Source organism: Drosophila elegans, unplaced genomic scaffold (genome assembly GCF_018152505.1).
Source record: "Drosophila elegans isolate 14027-0461.03 unplaced genomic scaffold, ASM1815250v1 contig_149, whole genome shotgun sequence".
Taxonomy (NCBI): domain Eukaryota; kingdom Metazoa; phylum Arthropoda; class Insecta; order Diptera; family Drosophilidae; genus Drosophila; species Drosophila elegans.
This window is the reverse complement of record NW_024545513.1, coordinates 25366978-25385327: the sequence shown is the minus strand read 5'-3', so window position 1 is coordinate 25385327 and position 18350 is coordinate 25366978. Positions and strand designations below refer to the sequence as shown.

At 40.2% G+C, this 18350-nt stretch overlaps 1 protein-coding gene and 1 long non-coding RNA gene across 3 annotated transcripts; one reads left to right on the top strand and one right to left on the bottom strand.

Moving 5' to 3' along the window:
* Positions 1-3995: 3995 nt before the first annotated feature.
* LOC108146804 lies at positions 3996-7611 on the bottom strand. 2 transcript variants are annotated; one of them, XM_041710594.1, is made up of 3 exons: positions 7202-7611; positions 4315-4810; positions 3996-4248 (listed from the first exon to the last, which is right to left on the bottom strand). In XM_041710594.1, the coding sequence occupies exons 2-3, from the start codon at positions 4503-4505 to the stop codon at positions 4032-4034; spliced, it is 408 nt and encodes a 135-aa protein (XP_041566528.1). In that variant the 5' UTR covers positions 4506-4810; positions 7202-7611; the 3' UTR covers positions 3996-4031. The 2 variants fall into 2 exon arrangements, with proteins under 2 accessions (XP_041566528.1, XP_041566532.1); XM_041710598.1 differs by lacking the exon at positions 7202-7611 and adding an exon at positions 4871-5761 and having other exon boundaries at positions 4315-4807.
* A 1850-nt stretch (positions 7612-9461) lies between these two features.
* Positions 9462-10792, top strand: LOC108137424. The gene is made up of 3 exons (XR_001774038.2): positions 9462-9706; positions 9781-9980; positions 10625-10792. It is a non-coding gene; the product is annotated as an uncharacterized LOC108137424 (long non-coding RNA).
* The last annotated feature ends 7558 nt before the right edge of the window (positions 10793-18350 follow it).

Sequence of the window (18350 nt, the reverse complement as noted above, 5' to 3'; positions counted from 1 at the left end):
ACTCAAAGACATTCTGTGACCGTTCCGCCGGAGGTCATTTTACATTTTATGTGTATATATTTTGTTTTACACAAGTGGCTGCTATACTTATATTAAGACGTGTTCTAGTATCTGCGGTCATTACTGAATTATGTATGGTCTTTTTAAAAGTAAAAAATCACTTAAAAATTTCTTAAAATATTTAAACAAAAATTATTTCTCATACAATGACAAAATAATACTTAAAATGTTTAAGTCCAATTTAAAAAATTAAAAGATTTTTAAAGATTTTTAAAAGATAATTAATTTAGTTTTTTAAATGTTTCAGTACGATACAATCGTTGGCTTCACTTATAATATCTAAGCATAAGACTAACGGCTTCTTTTTTTAGTACAGGCAGCATATGACACTGGCAAGTGTCTGGTCCAGACGGGGCATCATCATCGCTCCAGGGACAAAGTTTGTAATGGAATCCAAATTTAGAATGAATTAGCTCCTTCTCCTCCAAATCCTCCAGATAAGCCTTTAGGTATTTAAGCCTCTCCAAGTGTTGTTGGAAAAGCATGACTTTAAATGGCAACAAGAAGACTTCAATTTGTTGAGCGTACATTTTACGATAGCTTTAAATGAATGAATGCTGATGCCTTTATATTGAAAAAATTCACTTATTCTCTTCCTCTTTTTTGATAAAAATTCTATTTGCGCACAACTATATCTATTTATATTCCTTTATATATCATATGAGTAATTGCGTTCAAATTTAATTTCCTATAAGGTGTCTTAGGACCAAATTTGGTTACATAACTTTTAGGTAAAAATATCCAGACATCTTTATTGTCCTTGTCTGTAAAATATAGATCTACTTTGGTTCCATATGGTGTCTATTTTAACTTGCATCCAGTGATCTTATACTCGAATCCAATACATAGACTTTCAATTTTTGTAAAACAATCACAGGCTTCAATTCGTTCAACAAAATGACTTAATGTTTTATTTATCGTTAATATATATGCATACCATTTTTGAACAGCGCTAGATTTGATTTCATGTGGTCTAGTACCTAACAGTTGATGACTAATTGGTTTACCTTAGATTACGTGGTCTTTAGGAAATAGTTACAAAAATTTTACATATTTCAAACTATGTAATGCTTTCATATTTATATTATTATATCCCTCTCTCTTTTTATAAATAAGTTAATAGTTACGATTACAACATAAAGACAACATTTTTATTTTATCGTCCCATACAAGTTGGCTCAAAACATCTTGAGTGGTCCTGCCCAATGGAAAATCGCTCCACTCAAGGGAGCCATAGTCAGCTCCAATAGGCTCCGTTCGGGTTGACATTGTAGTCAGCTCCAATAGGCTTCGTTCGGGTTGACATTGTAGCAGGCGCAAACACACCTCGTAGAAACAGATCAACCGAATCCTGAGGGTCGGAAGCATCCAGAGCTTCTATCTCGTCCTCGGAGTCGATGAATTTATTTACTGGCTATATCTAGATATATCATAAAACTAAACAAAACAAGTTAAAAAATATTTAACTAAAGAATAACGCACTAATTGCTTGTTGGAACTGAAGTCGAACCGCATGCTAGGTGGTAAAGAATTATATAGTCGAAGTGTACTACAAATAGGCTCATAAAGGGCGTAACTAGTCCTAAAATGCTTAATAAAAATTGGTTCGTGAGAACGTAAAGACCTGCATGGCACACAAAAGTCTATTTTGAAAAGCATCGCAGGGCAATCTAGGCTGCCAGCAAGAAGGTCATTCAGGATAAGTAAGGCTTGTATTTTCCTACGGTCTTCAAGGCTAGAGAGATGGACAAGACGACATCTGCTAGAGTAAGATTGCAAAGGGTCAGCAAAATTAGGCCAAGAAAGAGCAAATCTGAGAAATTTGTTTTGAATGCGCTCAATTCTATTAACGTGCGAAGAAGCCGTAGGGTTCCAAATGAAAGAGGCATAATCTAGTTTGGAGCGCACAAATGCTGAATAGAGTGCAAGTTTAGTATAAGGGTCAAAATACATACTATTTCGCCTAACAAACACAAACATAGCATAGACTTTGGGTATAAGGTGCCCAGAAAAACTAAATTTACAATCAAACAAGACCCCGAGGTCTAAAGACTCACGTTGGTGTGGCAAAAGCTGTGAGTACAATGAATAGGGACTTAAAATATCAAAAGTGCGTTTACTATACCTGACGAAATAGCATTTATTTAAGTTAAGTGGGTGCAAATTATTGACACACCACGCACCAACGAGGTTAAGGGTAGCTTGAAGCAGGCTGGTGTCAGCTACTGAACGGATAGATCTAAAGATCTTAATATCATCAGCATATAAAAGATATTCAGAGTTCATAAAACAGCAGGAAACGTCATTAATAAATATTATAAAAAGAAGAGGATCAAGGGCACTACCTTGAGGAAGGCCTGAAGTTGCAACAAACGGGCAAGAAAGATTACCATTAATGTTGACCCGATAGATCCTCCGATCCAAATATAATATAATTAATTTTAGCAACAAGGGATGAAATCCCAATTGCCGAAGCTTTGCGAAAAGTGCTTTATGGCAAACTTCTTCAAATGCTTTTGCAAAATCTAAGTAGATACCATCCACCTGATACGGACGTTGAAATTCATTGAGACAATAATTACTAAAAACAGCTAAATTTGAGTGCGTCGGACTGCCACAATAACTCTGCCACCTCCTTGAACGGTGCGTTTTCTTAGCATCCCTATCTTTAAGATAGATCAGGAACTGGTTCGAATCAAAGAACTCGTCTCAACTAAAATAATCACATAAAAGTTGCAGGTAGAAGTTATCAAATAAACCAACTCAGCCTTGGTGCGCATGCCTGATATATTTTGGAAGTATGTCTTAAGAGAATCCTTCTGGCCAGCTATAGGTGCTCGCGTATGTGGCACCGCAGGAAGATTGCAAGAATAAGTTGCAAGCACAATCACTGAACCAGAAGCGTCCTGTCCAGTTTCTGACTGAGGCTTGTAGACTCCACAGATTGCCTTTAATAACGATGAAAGTTTTACATTTATTTTATCCTCTTCCTGAATTGGCGAAAAATGCATAGGGTTATGCTGTTCCGATGATAAGGTGTATAATAACTCGGGCACATAGCTATAATCAATAGAGTAAGAAGGCAGCCTCGTAGATACCTACTTATGCAGATAGTGATCTGAGAATATATCCGAAGAGCATCGTCAACGCCCGGCAACAGTGAGAATGATACGAGAATGCGCCTTAAGAGTTCGATGTCATCAGATCCAGCATGCGAAGAAAAGTTCCAGGTCGGAAGAGCGGCGAAGACTGAAGAGAGGCCAACTCCAAAGAGCGCAATTAGAACAGCATCATATCCAGCGCTTGAGCGATGCTCATGTAAAGTGGACAGCGATAAGAACTCCCGATGAAACTGTTGTTGCATTGGAGCGGAGCAAAGCGCAACGAAGAGCGCGTTCAGCATTATTGTCAAAGCCGAACCAGATAATTGTTCCGAAGTGCACCAGACGGACAACAATTGTGTATTGTTGTGTATTGTGTGTTGTTGGTCCGTTTAAAGAGCACGATCATCGCACAAAGCGGGCGGAGAAAAATGCAGCTGTTCATGTTGGTCCAGCTGAAGAACATCGGAACGAGAGGAAAACTCTCTGAGAAAAGCACTGCAAGCCGAAGTCATAGCAGACAGCTGTTGTTGTTGCAAGGGAAGAGCAGGCAGATGAAGAGTTGGGTGTAAAAATTGCCCCGCAACGAAATCAGCGCCAGTAGCGCCAATTAATGGGGGTTGGAATGGATGGAACCTGTGCCAGAGCCACAAACTTCAATACAGCAGGCAGTCTGTGACCTATGTGGGAGGCATCCGATTGTATCTCGTCGCCGGGCAGGAGTCCTTAGGGTCTCTGCTACATGTATTAGCTATTCTAGGCGATCGTCAGAACGCTAAATGGCACTGATAAGTTCCTGCTGTTAACGACCTGTACAATACGGAAGACAAATTATAATTTTTGTATATACAATTTTATTTATGTCATTAATTACAAACAGGCAAATCGCATACGAAAGGCGTTTTTGCGGCCACTACTTGTTAGCTGCTCCAGATTCCGGTGGCCACCGCAACTCTGTGGCTGTGTTGGCTGCCATATTTCTGTTGGCTGCCATATTTCTGTTGGCTGCCATATTTCTGTTGGCTGCCATATTTCTGTTGGCTGCTTAATTATTTTCAATACAATTGTACAGTCATTAATATACATGCTAAAAGTACACGAAAGATAAATTAATAATGTTTTTCTATGCAATTGTATTAATGTAAATAATTACATACATAACGCCCCTAATAACGCAATAGCTTCTTCCTGCTGTGGTGCTATGTTGATGCTGGCCTCTACACAAAGCAGCGCCAAACTGCCAGATTTGCTGCCTGCGCCGGCTGCGGTCACCGGCGACCACCACTTGGCTGCTGCTTCAGCCTCTGGTGTCCAATACCACACTGCTGCTGCGATGAAGGCCATGTTCCGGTTGGATGCTTCTGCGTTGGAAGTGGGCTGCTTCTCCGCTTACTCTGCAGCAGTTTTGCTGTGGTTGCTCCCGAGCCCTGCCAGCTGATTCCCTTGGATTAGCGGCGAGGAGCCTTCAGCGCCGACTGCCCTGTTGGCGGATTCTTGGCGTCCACTACCTGAGTGGCTGCTCCAGCCTATGATGACTGCGTCCACTGTGTCGATGCGGTGGCTGCCCTGCTCCTGGTGCCTATTTGAGGATGTCTATTTGAAGATGGTGCCTGGCCCCATCACATTCGTTACATCTATTGCTGGGGCTGCTGAAAAAAAAGAGGAAAGAAATTGTATTGTTATTGCTTTGTTTTTTTTTTCAACTTAACATCTGTTTCGGTAAGCGCCAAGCTGTGTCTTGGGTCTGGCAATCTGTTTTTGTTAACGTATGCTTTCCTATTTATATGTTAAAGCAACGCCATGTTATGTTTAAGGAAGTTGCCATGTGGTATTAAGTTAAATAAAATGTTGACGCTCTGTTAGTTTTGCAGTGCCGTCAGACTGATCTATTAAACAAAAAAAAAATAAAAGTACAAAGTGGAAACTGAGAAAGCTACAAACCATCATGGCGCCAAAACCAAACGCGTCCTAAACACTCACACATACACAAAGCAAAAGAACAAGCTCACCACTCTCTCTCATCTTACTTCTCTCCCGCTCTCAAATGCTTACAAACACAGTATAGGCGCGAAAAGCAGCGTCACAAACACACCAATACAAGACATCACATCAATAGACATCCCCACCTCTCCAGACACACACACAAACAATAAAAACAAAAAAACCACAAGCACACACTCAACACTTCTCTCACTAAACGAACATGGCGAAATAAACTGGTGCTCACAAGACTCCGACGCTAGCAAATGTAAAATGACTGTCACACTAACAAACATAAATACCCACACTTCAAATACATCAACCACACCCAACCCTAAAGACAAAATCACCGAATGCATCAACAAAAATACCAAAACTGACACAGAAAAATCAAACAAAACAGCAAAAAACATAGAACCCATCCCTGCTCAAACGGACGTCTAGCAACCTTCCCCCCATCCCTCAGAAATATTCCAAATGGCTCTCTAGTTGATCCGGAAACACTAACAAATATTAGACCAAATAAACATCATACCAAATCTTCTGTGAGGAGTTGAATAACTCTCCACAAGTTAAGAAGCATGCAGAGTAAACGCATGCAAGCAGTGGCCTACCAGTTACGCGGCGAATTCGGCCGTAGTAACGGTAGTGCGGCGGACTATAGCGTCGGGCAAATACCATGAAACAAGGGGGTACAGTGACCCAGGCCACGAGGCAAACTGATTCTGCGTCGGGCATAAAGCCAGAGTCATCAGTAAGGCGCCGCATGGAATATTGAAGGAATGCCCGACGGAAATAGCGGGAGGGTCATAAGGAATGACCAAGAACCGAGTCATCGTCAGGAAAAAAGAAAGTCAAGATGAGTACACGCGTTACTAGAGCCGAGGCCCGCAGGAGGATGACTGCCGAGGTCTCGGCAGGATCCGGACCGGGGCAAGGACGGTCGGAGGACAGGCCTGTCGTCCGGCCCCCCGAACCCCGCGACGGACCCCACTGAGCCGACGACGGTCGGAGGCATCATCGCCGGCGCCCATTGTCAGCTCGGACAGTGACGTGGAGACCAGGACGTGGAGACCAGGACGTGGCGGAGTATTCCCCATGGCTCGGAGAGCAGGGTCCACCAGGACTCTGCCGACTGCGACCATGCGGCCGAGGTCCGCAGAATAGCGGCCGTAATAGCGGAGCACCGCCGCCGGCATGAGCGGAGGCAGCTAGAGGCTGCGCTCGAGGAGGCCCGCCAGCGCGAAGAGCAGGACGCGCGGGCGAAATGGGAGGCGGCGCTAAAGACTGCCGAAGAGGCGGAGCGCCGGATATGGGGCGACCCAATCCTCCTCGAGGAAGTGCCTCCCCAGGCGGAGGGGACGCCCGAGGTTCCCCCGACCCCGAGGTACATCGCGGAGCCGAGGGAAAGTGCAGCGGACCCAGCGGAGGAGGAGTACAACCCTCCATCCCAACCCCCCATGGACGCCGGCACGCCCACCCACCCCGAGGTATTGCCCCCCAGTGGGAAGAGGCGGAACAAGAGGAGGAGCAGCGGCAGCAGGAGGGGTCTCCGGGTTACGTCCGGATGGACATCCCGGTGGCCCACGTCAGCCATACGTTCGGCTCCTTCGAGGCGGAAGGACGCGTGTGGATGCAGCACGCCGTCACATGGACGTGGCCCGACGAAGCCACTGCAGTAACAGAGGAGGAAGGAGCCCGAGTGTGGGAAACTGTCGCGATCCACGGTTGTGGAGGACCGCAGTCCCACGGACCCCCACCGGAGTCGTGATGCCGACCCGACCCCAACCCCATCCCCACTGGCCTCTCCGGAGGTAGTCGCCGGCCAGCAGGAAAGGGTTGAGCAGGTAGGCAGGCCTCAGCGCCGGACTCGAGGCGCTCAGGTGAACTGGCCGGAAGGCATCGCCGAAGCCCCAGCGGTCATAGCAGCACGGAGACGGGGAGGAAAACGGTGCGTCCTGGTGCAGCAGGGCGGCCGCACGTTCCGGGTGCGGGTCGGACCAGTGGGGGTCAGGGTGTTTACCCAATAATAAAAAAAAAAAAAAAACACAAAAACTCACATTTGCACTGTGCAGAACACAGTAAAAATATACAAAAGGGACGAGAGGTCCAACCGAAAGGGGTGGGGGGTGATGCGAAGCACGCGTCGTCTAATTGTTGTGCAGTTTTTCCGTCTTCAGGCAATGGAAATGCTGAAAGAAGCGGAAAGAAAAATCAGATCGGATTATGGAAACAAACGGCTCACTTACGAGAAGTCGAGAAAGGGCCAACCGAGCGGGGGGGATGCAGGAGGAAACGCATTACACTCTTCGTCGGGTCCAGAGCGCTGAAAAAGAGAAAAGAACAGAGAGAAAGGAGAAAAGGAGAAATTAGAAAACTTACCCAGAGAAAATGTCCTCATCTGTCCAAAGGAATGGGGACGCTTCGAATTATGGCCGATTGGCGCTACGCGACAGTGTCGATCGGTGGGCACAAAATACTGGAAATATCGGCACAAGGAGTCACGCTGTGGAACATCGATAACATCGGGTGGCAACGCCACGTTGGGTCACGGAACCGATAACAATTGGAGACCGATCGGTTGGGCGGAGAGTGACCATACAGCGGAGAGACACACGGGAGAATATCGATAACACCGATAACGACTGCAGACCGATCGGCACGACGTAGAGTTACCATCCGACGGAGAAGACAAACCACGGAGATCGAGAAAATCATAGGGGAAAACGTCTGGGCGGGAATTTAGAGTATACGGTTATATTTGCACGGAGCTACGCCTTGAGTTCTGATGGGTACTAAATTTCCCACTAAGCGCGAATTACCGACCAGTCGGTAGGCCCCCGGCCAAACCTCCAAGAGCTACCCTAGAAATGGTACGCTGACCGAGCGGCCACACACACACCCACACTTACGGGTGTAAGTAAACATATTTCGATACGGCAACGACCCACTTGAGCCGCTGCTCCGCTGAGTTATGCTGACACTGCAACAGGATACCCCGACCCCTCGCCACTGGAAATATAACACGAGCAGCCACTGCCACAGTTTTCGGAATAAACACTTTTTATTTCATTTGGAATTAGTGTATAAGCATTTATGTTTTATGTACACATTCGGCAGCAGCAGCTAGTTGGCCACCGCTGAAATATATACACTTCAGTCTAGAATTTAAACTCAACTCCAACGGTTAAACTTTTCCTTTACCATTTGCTTACTTAAATTCTAATTAACAACCAACTACTCTATAAAAAAGGAAGTCACCACTGATCGGGACACAATACCCCCCTCTCTGGCGGAGAACTCTAACTATAACTGGCGCAACCGAGCTACGAACTAGGAAAGAAAGACAAAATGCCAAGTTTTTTTTTGTAAATTGTCAAAAATATCTGTGACAAATGCAACATGGGAAAACAAACGAAGAAAGTTAAAAAAAAAATATAAGTTAACACCGGCTAGCGCCCCCTTCCCTTCACCCCCTCTCGACATCCACGATACCCGACGACGACCCTTCTCATTCAACCCCTCGGCCACCCACATCGTACACATTCAATTCGAGTGGCCACACAGCGACAACATTACGCTCAAGTGGTCACATGAAGACGACACCAACTCAAGTGGCTGCAATGACCCGGCCGCTGGGCCTCAAGAGCTACAGCGGCAGCACCAGCAATAGCGACAGCGGCAGCACCAGCAATAGCGACAGCAGCAGCACCAGCAATAGCGACGGCGGCAGCGGCAGCAGCAGCTAAACAGCGGCAGAGATGCAACAGCAGCGATGCAGCGGCAGCGACGCGACGATGGAGACAGAACGACAGCGGCAGCGCGAGAACGACAGCGGCAGCGCCAGAACGTCAGCGGCAGAAGAGCAACGGCAGCAACAAGCAAGCGAAAGACTGTTGACCGCCCGCTAGCTGCCTCAGCTCAACAGCCGCCGCCCCTACCACTGCGCTAGATAAAATGCAGCGCTCACATCCGGAGCGCAACAAGCGGAACAACCAAAACCGCTGCCGTCGGCTACGGTACTTCCGCGTCTGCCAACGGCAGCGACGCCGGAGGACCGGAGTTGGTTAAGAGGCCAACCCACTAGTATTTAAGAGCGCACTTCTGTAACCACCGTAGTACCGTGCGGACTGAATATTAGATTATAAAAATAAACTTATAACGTAATCCGAAAGTAAAGGTTGCCTTCCTTAAGTACCAAAGAGAACGAGTGAGCAAGTGAGATGCAGCTGATAAACAACACGATAAGGTAGTATAGGGGAGCTTCGTATATATATATAGTGACCAGTGTTGGGGTGTATCTAGGTACTTGTACCTAGGTATGTACCTAGGTAATTTTTTTCGGTATCTTTTACCTTACCTAGGTAAAAAAATATTTGGCTACCTTTTACCTTACCTAGGTACGAATTTTCGTTTACCTTAAGTTTTAGCTATGTAAGGTATTTAGGTACTTCCATACGTGTATGTAAATATTGTGCATATTAGAAATAGCCCTGCTTCACAGCAATGCAATCGAAAACTTAGAAATATGATAGTTCCACCACTTACTCACAGAGGTCTTTATGGTAAGAATGCAAAAATATTTTCCGTTGGAATTTGGTATAATGCTAAATTAGCAATGCCGTTGCTTCCTAAACAGTGCACTTTTGTCGATGACATTGGTTCCTAGAAAACGTCACAACAAATCTTAAAATGAGCAAAGAAGACGCAGAAAAAAAGGAGCTACCATTAATTTTAAATGGTACTTTCTTTTTACCGGACGGGAAGTGCAAACTGTGTGTGAACAAAACTATCAAATTTGATGAAAAGTCAACCGGCAACTTGCATAAACATCTGAAGGTAAGTGAACTGTGAAGTGAATTGATAAATTAATTTTCGCGCGAAAAAATGCATGTGCGTAGACATGCACATGTGCTTTTAAACATATGTATATATGTGCTTATTCATACATTTATGTGGTGCAGTCATCAATGTGAATATGACCATATGTATGTATTTATGTATAGATTGTGCCTATTTCATTAAAACATTTAAACAATCATAGCATGAAGCAGCACGATTCCCGCAATTTTTTTTAATGCACCTTCGAATTATTTGAGTATGTGAACAAGCACATATTTATGTATGCATCATATATGTATGAATATGTGCTTATTGGAGTGTATGTTTAAATGTAAATGTGCATATCTATGCACATGCATTTTTTCGCGCGAAAATTATTTTCCATAAGTTTAAATAATCTAAATGTGCATTTTAATAAGAAATTGACGGATACATAAATACATACATATGGTCATAATTTTATGGACATAGATGGGGTGGTCATTCTTTATTTTTATTTTTTATTTTCCACCAAAAAATGTAAAACTATTTTTTTTTATTAAACCACATTTTTATAAATATATGTATGACTAAGCACATAATAATGTTTAAATTAAACAAGTATAATGAAGACATTAAAACATTATGAAACTTTTTTTCAGAGGGTTCACCCGAACAGTTATTCTTCGCATGAAGCTTTGAAAGCGAAAAATTCAAAAATAGAAGTGAAAATTTCCGGTGATCTCAAAAAAAGAAACCAATGTGACTTATGTTTATATCTTTGTATCTCAGAAAAAGAAACTGATAATAAAAATTTCAAATTTAAAAAATTTTTAAGTTGTTTTTTTACCTTTTACCTTTACCTAGGTACAGAAGAAATTGCATACCTTTTACCTTACCTAGGTACAGATATTTGCAACTACCTTTTACCTTACCTAGGTAAAAAAAAATGGTACCTGTCTCAACACTGATAGTGACATGCCTATATACCCAGTACTTTATGTATCCACTATATACCCTATGCTACCCTAGAATTATACACCCTTGTAACAAGAGCCCAAAATCGAAGGACAACGGAAAATCCCCAAATGTCAGTCCCAGCTTATCACCCAAACAACTCACCCCAATTGTCACCCCAACTCGCAGACACATAAACTCCTATTTCAATCCAAAGACATTTCAAAGTCGTAAAATCTAAGAGCGCACTTGTATCTAAGAGTCAAGACACTTGAATCCAAGAGTAATTAAAGTTTCACTCAAAAGAAACTGAAAGTTTCTCAGAACAATTTCACAACTCACTCAAATCCCCAAAAGCTCGAGACCGAGGTTTGATCATCAACAGAATCAGATCAGCAAGTTAAGTTCAGTTTGAGACCTCAATCTAATAGGTCGGTGTTCTTCACTAATAAGTTAAAACTCTGTAACCATCAATTGAATAAAAAAAAATTATATTTTTTTATTTAATCGGAGTTGCAAACTTATAATTGGCGCAGTCGGTAGGATCTAAAAATAAAGTCCTTTTAAATACGGTACTGATCAATAAATAGATATACTAAACAACTAGTTATCTTGATCAGCGAATTGAATAAAGTGCACTTAAAAGATCCGCAAAAGAATCTACGTGACGTAAAACCTACGAGTGGTCAAAAGACATCCAAAAAATCCAATTCGGTCAGAAATAAAAAAACATTCTGAAAATAAAAATAAAATCTACGTGACGTAAAACCTACGAGTGGTCATAAGACATCCAAAAAATCCAATTCGGTCAGAAATAAATAAACATTCTGAAAATAAAAATAAAATCTACGTGACGTAAAACCTACGAGTGGTCATAAGACATCCAAAAAATCCAATTCGGTCAGAAATAAATAAACATTCTGAAAATAAAAATAAAATCTACGTGACGTAAAACCTACGAGTGGTCATAAGACATCCAAAAAATCCAATTCGGTCAGATATAAAGACATATTAAGAAGCCCAAATACAAGCCTCCTGTCTTGGGCTTGGCAGTTCAACAGTAATCTGAGATCCATCTAAACCAATTACTGGGTCAGATCAAAGAACTACAGTACTTCGATGGAACACCAGGAAAACTCTCAGGGTTCATCAATGGAGTCAAATATTTACTACAACTGTATCCAACCCAAGAACTAAGACAGGCACACATCATTTTCGGAGCAATCAGAAGATTGGTAGTCGACACAGCAGCAGAAACCGTCGCACAATCTGGAGCTAATAACTGGGTGACAATGAAGACAGCTTTAGCCGTCGCCCTCAAAGATCACAGGCCCTAGAAACAATCATCAAGAAGCTGGCTGAAACACAATTCAATGGGAGTCTTAGTAAGTTTATAACAGAATTAGAAAAACAATATAGGAATGTCTTCGACAATTTGGAATTAGAATCTGATCCATCAGATAAAATAAATTATACAAGAATTATATCATTGATCGAAAACTTATACAGTCCCGTAACACTCTGAATATACCCATTACTTTACGTATCCACAATATACCCTATACTACCCTAGAATTATACACCCTTGTAACAAGAGCCCAAAATTGAAGGACAACGGAAAATCCCCAAATGTCAGTCCCAGCTTATCACCCAAACAACTCACCCCAATTGTCACGCTCACACGTTCAAAGATAATCTAAGTTCGGCTCGCAGACACATAAACTCCTATTTCAATCCAAAGACATTTCAAAGTCATAAAATCTAAGAGCGCACTTGTATCCAAGAGTCAAGACACTTGAATCCAAGAGTAATTAAAGTTTAACTGAACAATTTCACAACTCACTCAAATCCCGAAAAGCTCGAAACCGAGGCTTGATTGTTAACAGAATCAGATCAGTAAGTTAAGTTCAGTTTGAGATCTCAAACTAATAGGTCGGTGTTCTTCACTTATAAGTAAAAACTCTGTAACCATCAATTGAATAAAATAAAATTATATTTTTTTATTTAGTCGGAGTTGCAAACTTATAATTATATATATATTTCTTGTGGTAATTTTGTTTTTGATTAAAAAAAAAAGAGAAAAGAATAAGACATAAAATAAAGATTGCACAACTATATGGAAAATTAGTATTCATTGAAATAGTTTTACGATCCCATCGCGGGTTTTGTAAGAACGTCAGTTACAAAAATTATGGCAAATGTTGTAAGCTGGTTTCATGTCGATTGAGCTCTAAATTAAATAAAAAAATAATGGAAGAAAAGAAACAAATTAAATGAAGCAAATTCGAGTCCAATAATTTCGAAACAATCCTTGCAATCCCATGGCTCGTTTTGTAAAGGTTGTTCATCTTCAAGGAAATTCAATTGGCACTTAATGTCTTAATAAAAAAAAGAGAATATTTTCTTGTTTATAAACATATATGGAAAGATATACAAAAATTGAGAAAAATACAAATTCTACACCTTCACAGGTAAATTGCCATAAGTATACAACACCTGAGGGACACTACTCCACAGACGCATCAACTCACAATATATAAGAGAAATATAAAATAAATTTAAGCAATTACACAGAATACAGGTACTAAGAGCAGATTTTCTTTCGCAAAAAGTAAAGAGCCTACTACCGACTAATACGATTAATACTAGAGGCGGTAGTAAGAATCAGACCCCTAGCGAACCAACACCTCAGGAAAATTCCTTATCCCTAAGACAAATTATTACACCTTCACCCGTGACCACGGATACTAGTAACAATTCCTCCCCGTTCCATCTCAACACTGCGGTTGTAAACCCTACCGAATTGTTTGCCTCAATGAGGATCACAGGTGTAAATCGCTTTTTGCCTTCATACTCAGGGGACCCACTTACGCTAAATGAATTTAATAACAACGTTGAGGTAATAATTCTAATGATCAGGGGCACGGATCAGAATTCGTATGGACAGCGCGCCGAAAAACTGCCTGTCAAGCAGGCAGGAGATAACGAAGATGATGAAGAGGGAAATATAAATATAATATGTAATTTAGGCAGGTGTTACAACTCGAGTTCTTTTTGACTCTTTTGCCCTCTCTTTATCCTAACTCCGCTCCCAGCGACTTAGGCGGGTTTAATAATTATCTCGGGGGACTCTTAGGCCTTTGAGACCCCTTATGCGACGATAATTTCCCTCCCGTCGGATGACTTCGCTCTTCTTTTGGGTGTCTTGATGAATTGTTCCCTCTACAGAGCAACGGCCGGATCCAATATCGGATACTAAGCGCCAAACCTAAATCAAAAAAAACACTTTTGGGTCTGCCATTTCTTATTCTTACTAACTCTGTTGCCTCTTCGTCTCCGAAAATTCTTACCCCAATCGCGGCACCCAACTGACCACTAGATGGCGACACTTTCGGTTTTTGCCTTATAGATGGCACTGCCCATCGATTTACCTGCCACAAGCGTTACAACCCTTCTTGTCTATATAGCTGAAAATAATTTTTTTTTAGAAGTAAATTAAAAGCATATAAAATAATTGTTGAAATTTCATAAAGAAATGAAAAATCCATAAATAATCGTTTTAAAATAGTTTTTAAAATTAATGCTGGCAATAATAAAACTCTTTAAGCCTTTTTTTTTGTGGGATACAAACAACAATCTTCAAATAAATTTCAAAGACTACCTCTCATACACAAATGAAAAATTGTATATTTAATTTTATAATTATTTTATAGTTTATAGTTTGCCATACCAAACGGTATAATTTATATTTAATCAATTTATGTTATAAATAAATTATGTTAAAGAATGTTTTGATTAAAAATAAATAAATTAAAGATTCAAATTTTGTAATCCTAAAACATAAGTCATTTCAAGCCGTGCAAGGTGTTAAATTTATAATGCAAAATAAAATATATCGAATAAATACAGTCCACTAAATTTATATTGGAATTTAATCAATTATGTAATTACAACACATACACCACAGTTTGCCGGCCCTTGCCAGAATGTTCAGACGAACACTGATAAATATTATGTCTAAGATTTAATGAGCTCTGCACATGTCATGTAGAACTGTGTAATTCGATCAAGAGCCATAATTTACGATCTGGGACCCGACAAGGGTTCAGTTTTTCAAATACACTTGTAATCTGTGACAGCAGGCCACTTGAGCTATCTAATATTATCGCTCCCAGATGTGCCTTCACCGAGAGTTCTTGTGCGGGGGGGCAAAAAAAAAAGAACTCCCCCGCCCAGACTAAAAAGATTAGGTCTCTACGTAGACCATAGCTAAGATTAGAATAAAATTTTCACATAAGTTTCTTGTAAAGAAGTTTTAAATAAAATGAAACAGTTTCAATACAGAACTCAAACAAAAAGGTTTTATTTATTTACTATCCTTTATATTTTGATCCTTCGAGCAACTCTACAGTTTTCCCCCACCAGTGGTAAGAGACTTAGAGGAAAGCCAGCACCTTAATTGACTCTTGTTTTCCCCTTTATGGTAAGAAACAGAGTATAAATTTAAAAGCAAAAGGACAAATAAGAGTCCTTATGTTTAAAGCAATTTTCAAAAATAATAAAAAAATAACATATTTTTGTGAAATTGTGGTCCAGAAATCGACAAGTTAAATTAAAAAAAATATAATAAATTGTCATCGAACAATTTTGTTTTGAGGCGTTTTCGTGGCCTTACAACAACGAAAAAATAAAAGATTAAAAAAAAAACAAAACTTAAATCATCTTTAAAAACAACAACGAAGACCCTCAAAGAGACGACAACTGAAGGAAGGCGAGCAGGATCAACAACAGGAGCGGCAACAGAGACAAGGACAACGGCAACAGCAGCAACAACGACCATCAGCAACAACAGCCGCAATAACAAGCGCATCAGCAACAACAGCATCAGCTAAAACAACTACAACGGCGACAACGGCAGTGACGACAACAAAGACACCAGCTAAGTTAATCTTAAAATTTATTTTTATAAGATACGAGCATTTTAATATTAAGAAAAGATAAATCCGTTCAGACGCTCTCGAGTTTTAGCAAAACTAACGAACAGCAATTTATTTTTATATATATACATATACAAAACTAAAGCCAAAACCATGTTGTCCGCTGAAACTATTGCCTTAATAAAAAGGCAAGTAGAAATTACAAAACTAATTCATACCCTTAGAGAGCTACCTAGTCTATCATTCGAATATTTGAAACAGTACGAGGAATTAAGGTCCGAATGTGTTCAAAATCATTCGGTTTTGGTTCAAATTGGAGTAGTCGATCATGACTACTTCAAGAAGAACCATTATAAGAAAATGATGTTAGATCTCTCAAATAAAAAAGATAGGATAAATAGGGTTTTAAACAATGCTGACGAAGTTGACTTAGAGGCCAGTAGTTCTAAAGTTGTCAATAAATTAGATAGGGCAATAGTACAGGTACGAGAATACTTAAAGAAACTTTTGAAGACATTAAGCTAGATAATGTTTCAACTTTTGAGATTAGAGTCCAGAAATTAGAATTTTATTGGACAAAAATAGTAGGTCTAAAACAAGTCGACCAAGTAGATGTCACTGATAGGGGTTATGACGAGGAGTTGAACGAGTTAGAGTTCGACATCTCGTCAATAACCAACACAATGAAAAAAAAATCGAACAAATTGTGCCCGGAAAGGTTAACCTAAAATTCAGGTACCCACGTTCTATGGAGATTCCAAAGACTGGGACCTGTTTTATGAGTTGTTTAATGAACTCATTAATTTAATAATTAACTTGATTCTCCAGAAATTCATTTCCACCCTTAATGAGTTAAATCCTCTGGTTGGTTACACAAAATTGAAAATCTTTGTATTGGTTTTGAGTATAAAATCATTGGACGTGAACTAAAGAAAACACCATATGGAAATAAAATACATAGCTCTTTATTTAACAAACAAAGACAACGAGAATATATGAGTTTTTCTACCAAAAAAATTATGTTAACAAGTTTTCCACTAAGACGCCCTTGAAGAAATTAAATGTAAATAAGTGGAAAGATATAAAAATAGTGGCCTCATATAAGCGCAGAAGTTTTTCTTTTAAAAATCAGTCTGTTTATCAATCCGAAGGAGTTAAATCATAATAACATCCAACAAAACAAAAATGCTGGCTTAAAAATTCAGTTGATTTTGATTCAGTTTGAGAACTTGATTTTCAAGAAGCACGTTGCTAGACTGGAGTATTTACGCCTTGCACTGGAGGATTTTGCAGAAAAAGAGTATATTCACTCAAAATTTGAATTTCAATACAATCTTTGTCCCTGATTATGATGCAGAGGTTGGACCAGACAACGCCATAGACTGCCTATATTACAAGACGAAGCCCTTAATATGTTAATGTTAAAATATTATAAATTAATCAAGAGACTGTATAGAACTGAAACAATAAATAATCTTAATTGATTTTCATTTAAAATTAATTGTCTCTTTATTTTTTGTTTTTTAATATTTTTAAGAGAGACTTTCTTTAGGTATAAGAAAAAGTACATGTGTTTTTTGTTGACCGAAATATGAGATACAGAACCATACACACTGAACATTTCGGTGAAACCCATGGCATGACTGAATCCCTTTTCAACCCCATAAAAGTATAGACCGAATGCATTAGTTGTAGCTACTTAAAGCTGTATTTGCATTAGTTCGTGGAACTACTGATTGTAAACCCATTTAATTAATAGTACGAGATCTCGACAAGATCTCCACTACTCTATAGGATATTTGGGTTGAAACCACCCAAGTAAACAGAACGCATCTACATACACACAACTATTCAGTCGCCATCACAATTGTTTGAGAACCATGTACTTCTAGAAATTTTCCGCCCTCACACACACACACGCACACAAGCAAACACGCACTGTCATTAACCAATCGAACTACATCTTTAAATAAGTCCATACTCTGGATTTTTGAATATAAAATGTGGTGCATCCATGGTTACAATATTCATTTCAATTTGTAAACATCATCATGAACACATCAGATATTTCTGTGATCTTCACTGAGATGTTAATTCACGATGTCGATGCAGTTGACGATGTTGATATGGATATTCAGCGCGCATTTTATCCGACCATTACATCAACCCAAGAAATACCTGAGGACCTGCAAAACTTAGAATTGGATGAAAATCCTATCGGTATGAGCTCTCAGGAGTATTTGGCCTCCCGATTACGACGGGAGGTGGAAGTTGAATCGTTCGCCGGGATGCTAACGGCCTTTGGACAACCAATCGAGTTGGACACCATACCGGACTTCCCTGACGATGACAGCGTATTTGATGGAGTTGAAGATGCTGAACCAAATCCCTATTTAAATTTACTAAATGATAGTTGGAACCAGGAACTTTGTAAACAATAAAAATATTTAAAAAAAAAGTCAATATATAACAATCCTTTTATTTATTTTAAATA

Excerpts from the sequence above, each read along its gene's own strand:
- LOC108146804 (XM_041710594.1), bottom strand. The coding sequence starts at position 4,505 with ATGGCCTTCATCGCAGCAGCAGTGTGGTATTGGACACCAGAGGCTGAA. Across the intron at positions 4,249-4,314 it reads TTATTAGGGGCGTTATGTAT|CATGTATATTAATGACTGTA; the intron begins GTAATTATTTAC and ends GTGTACTTTTAG.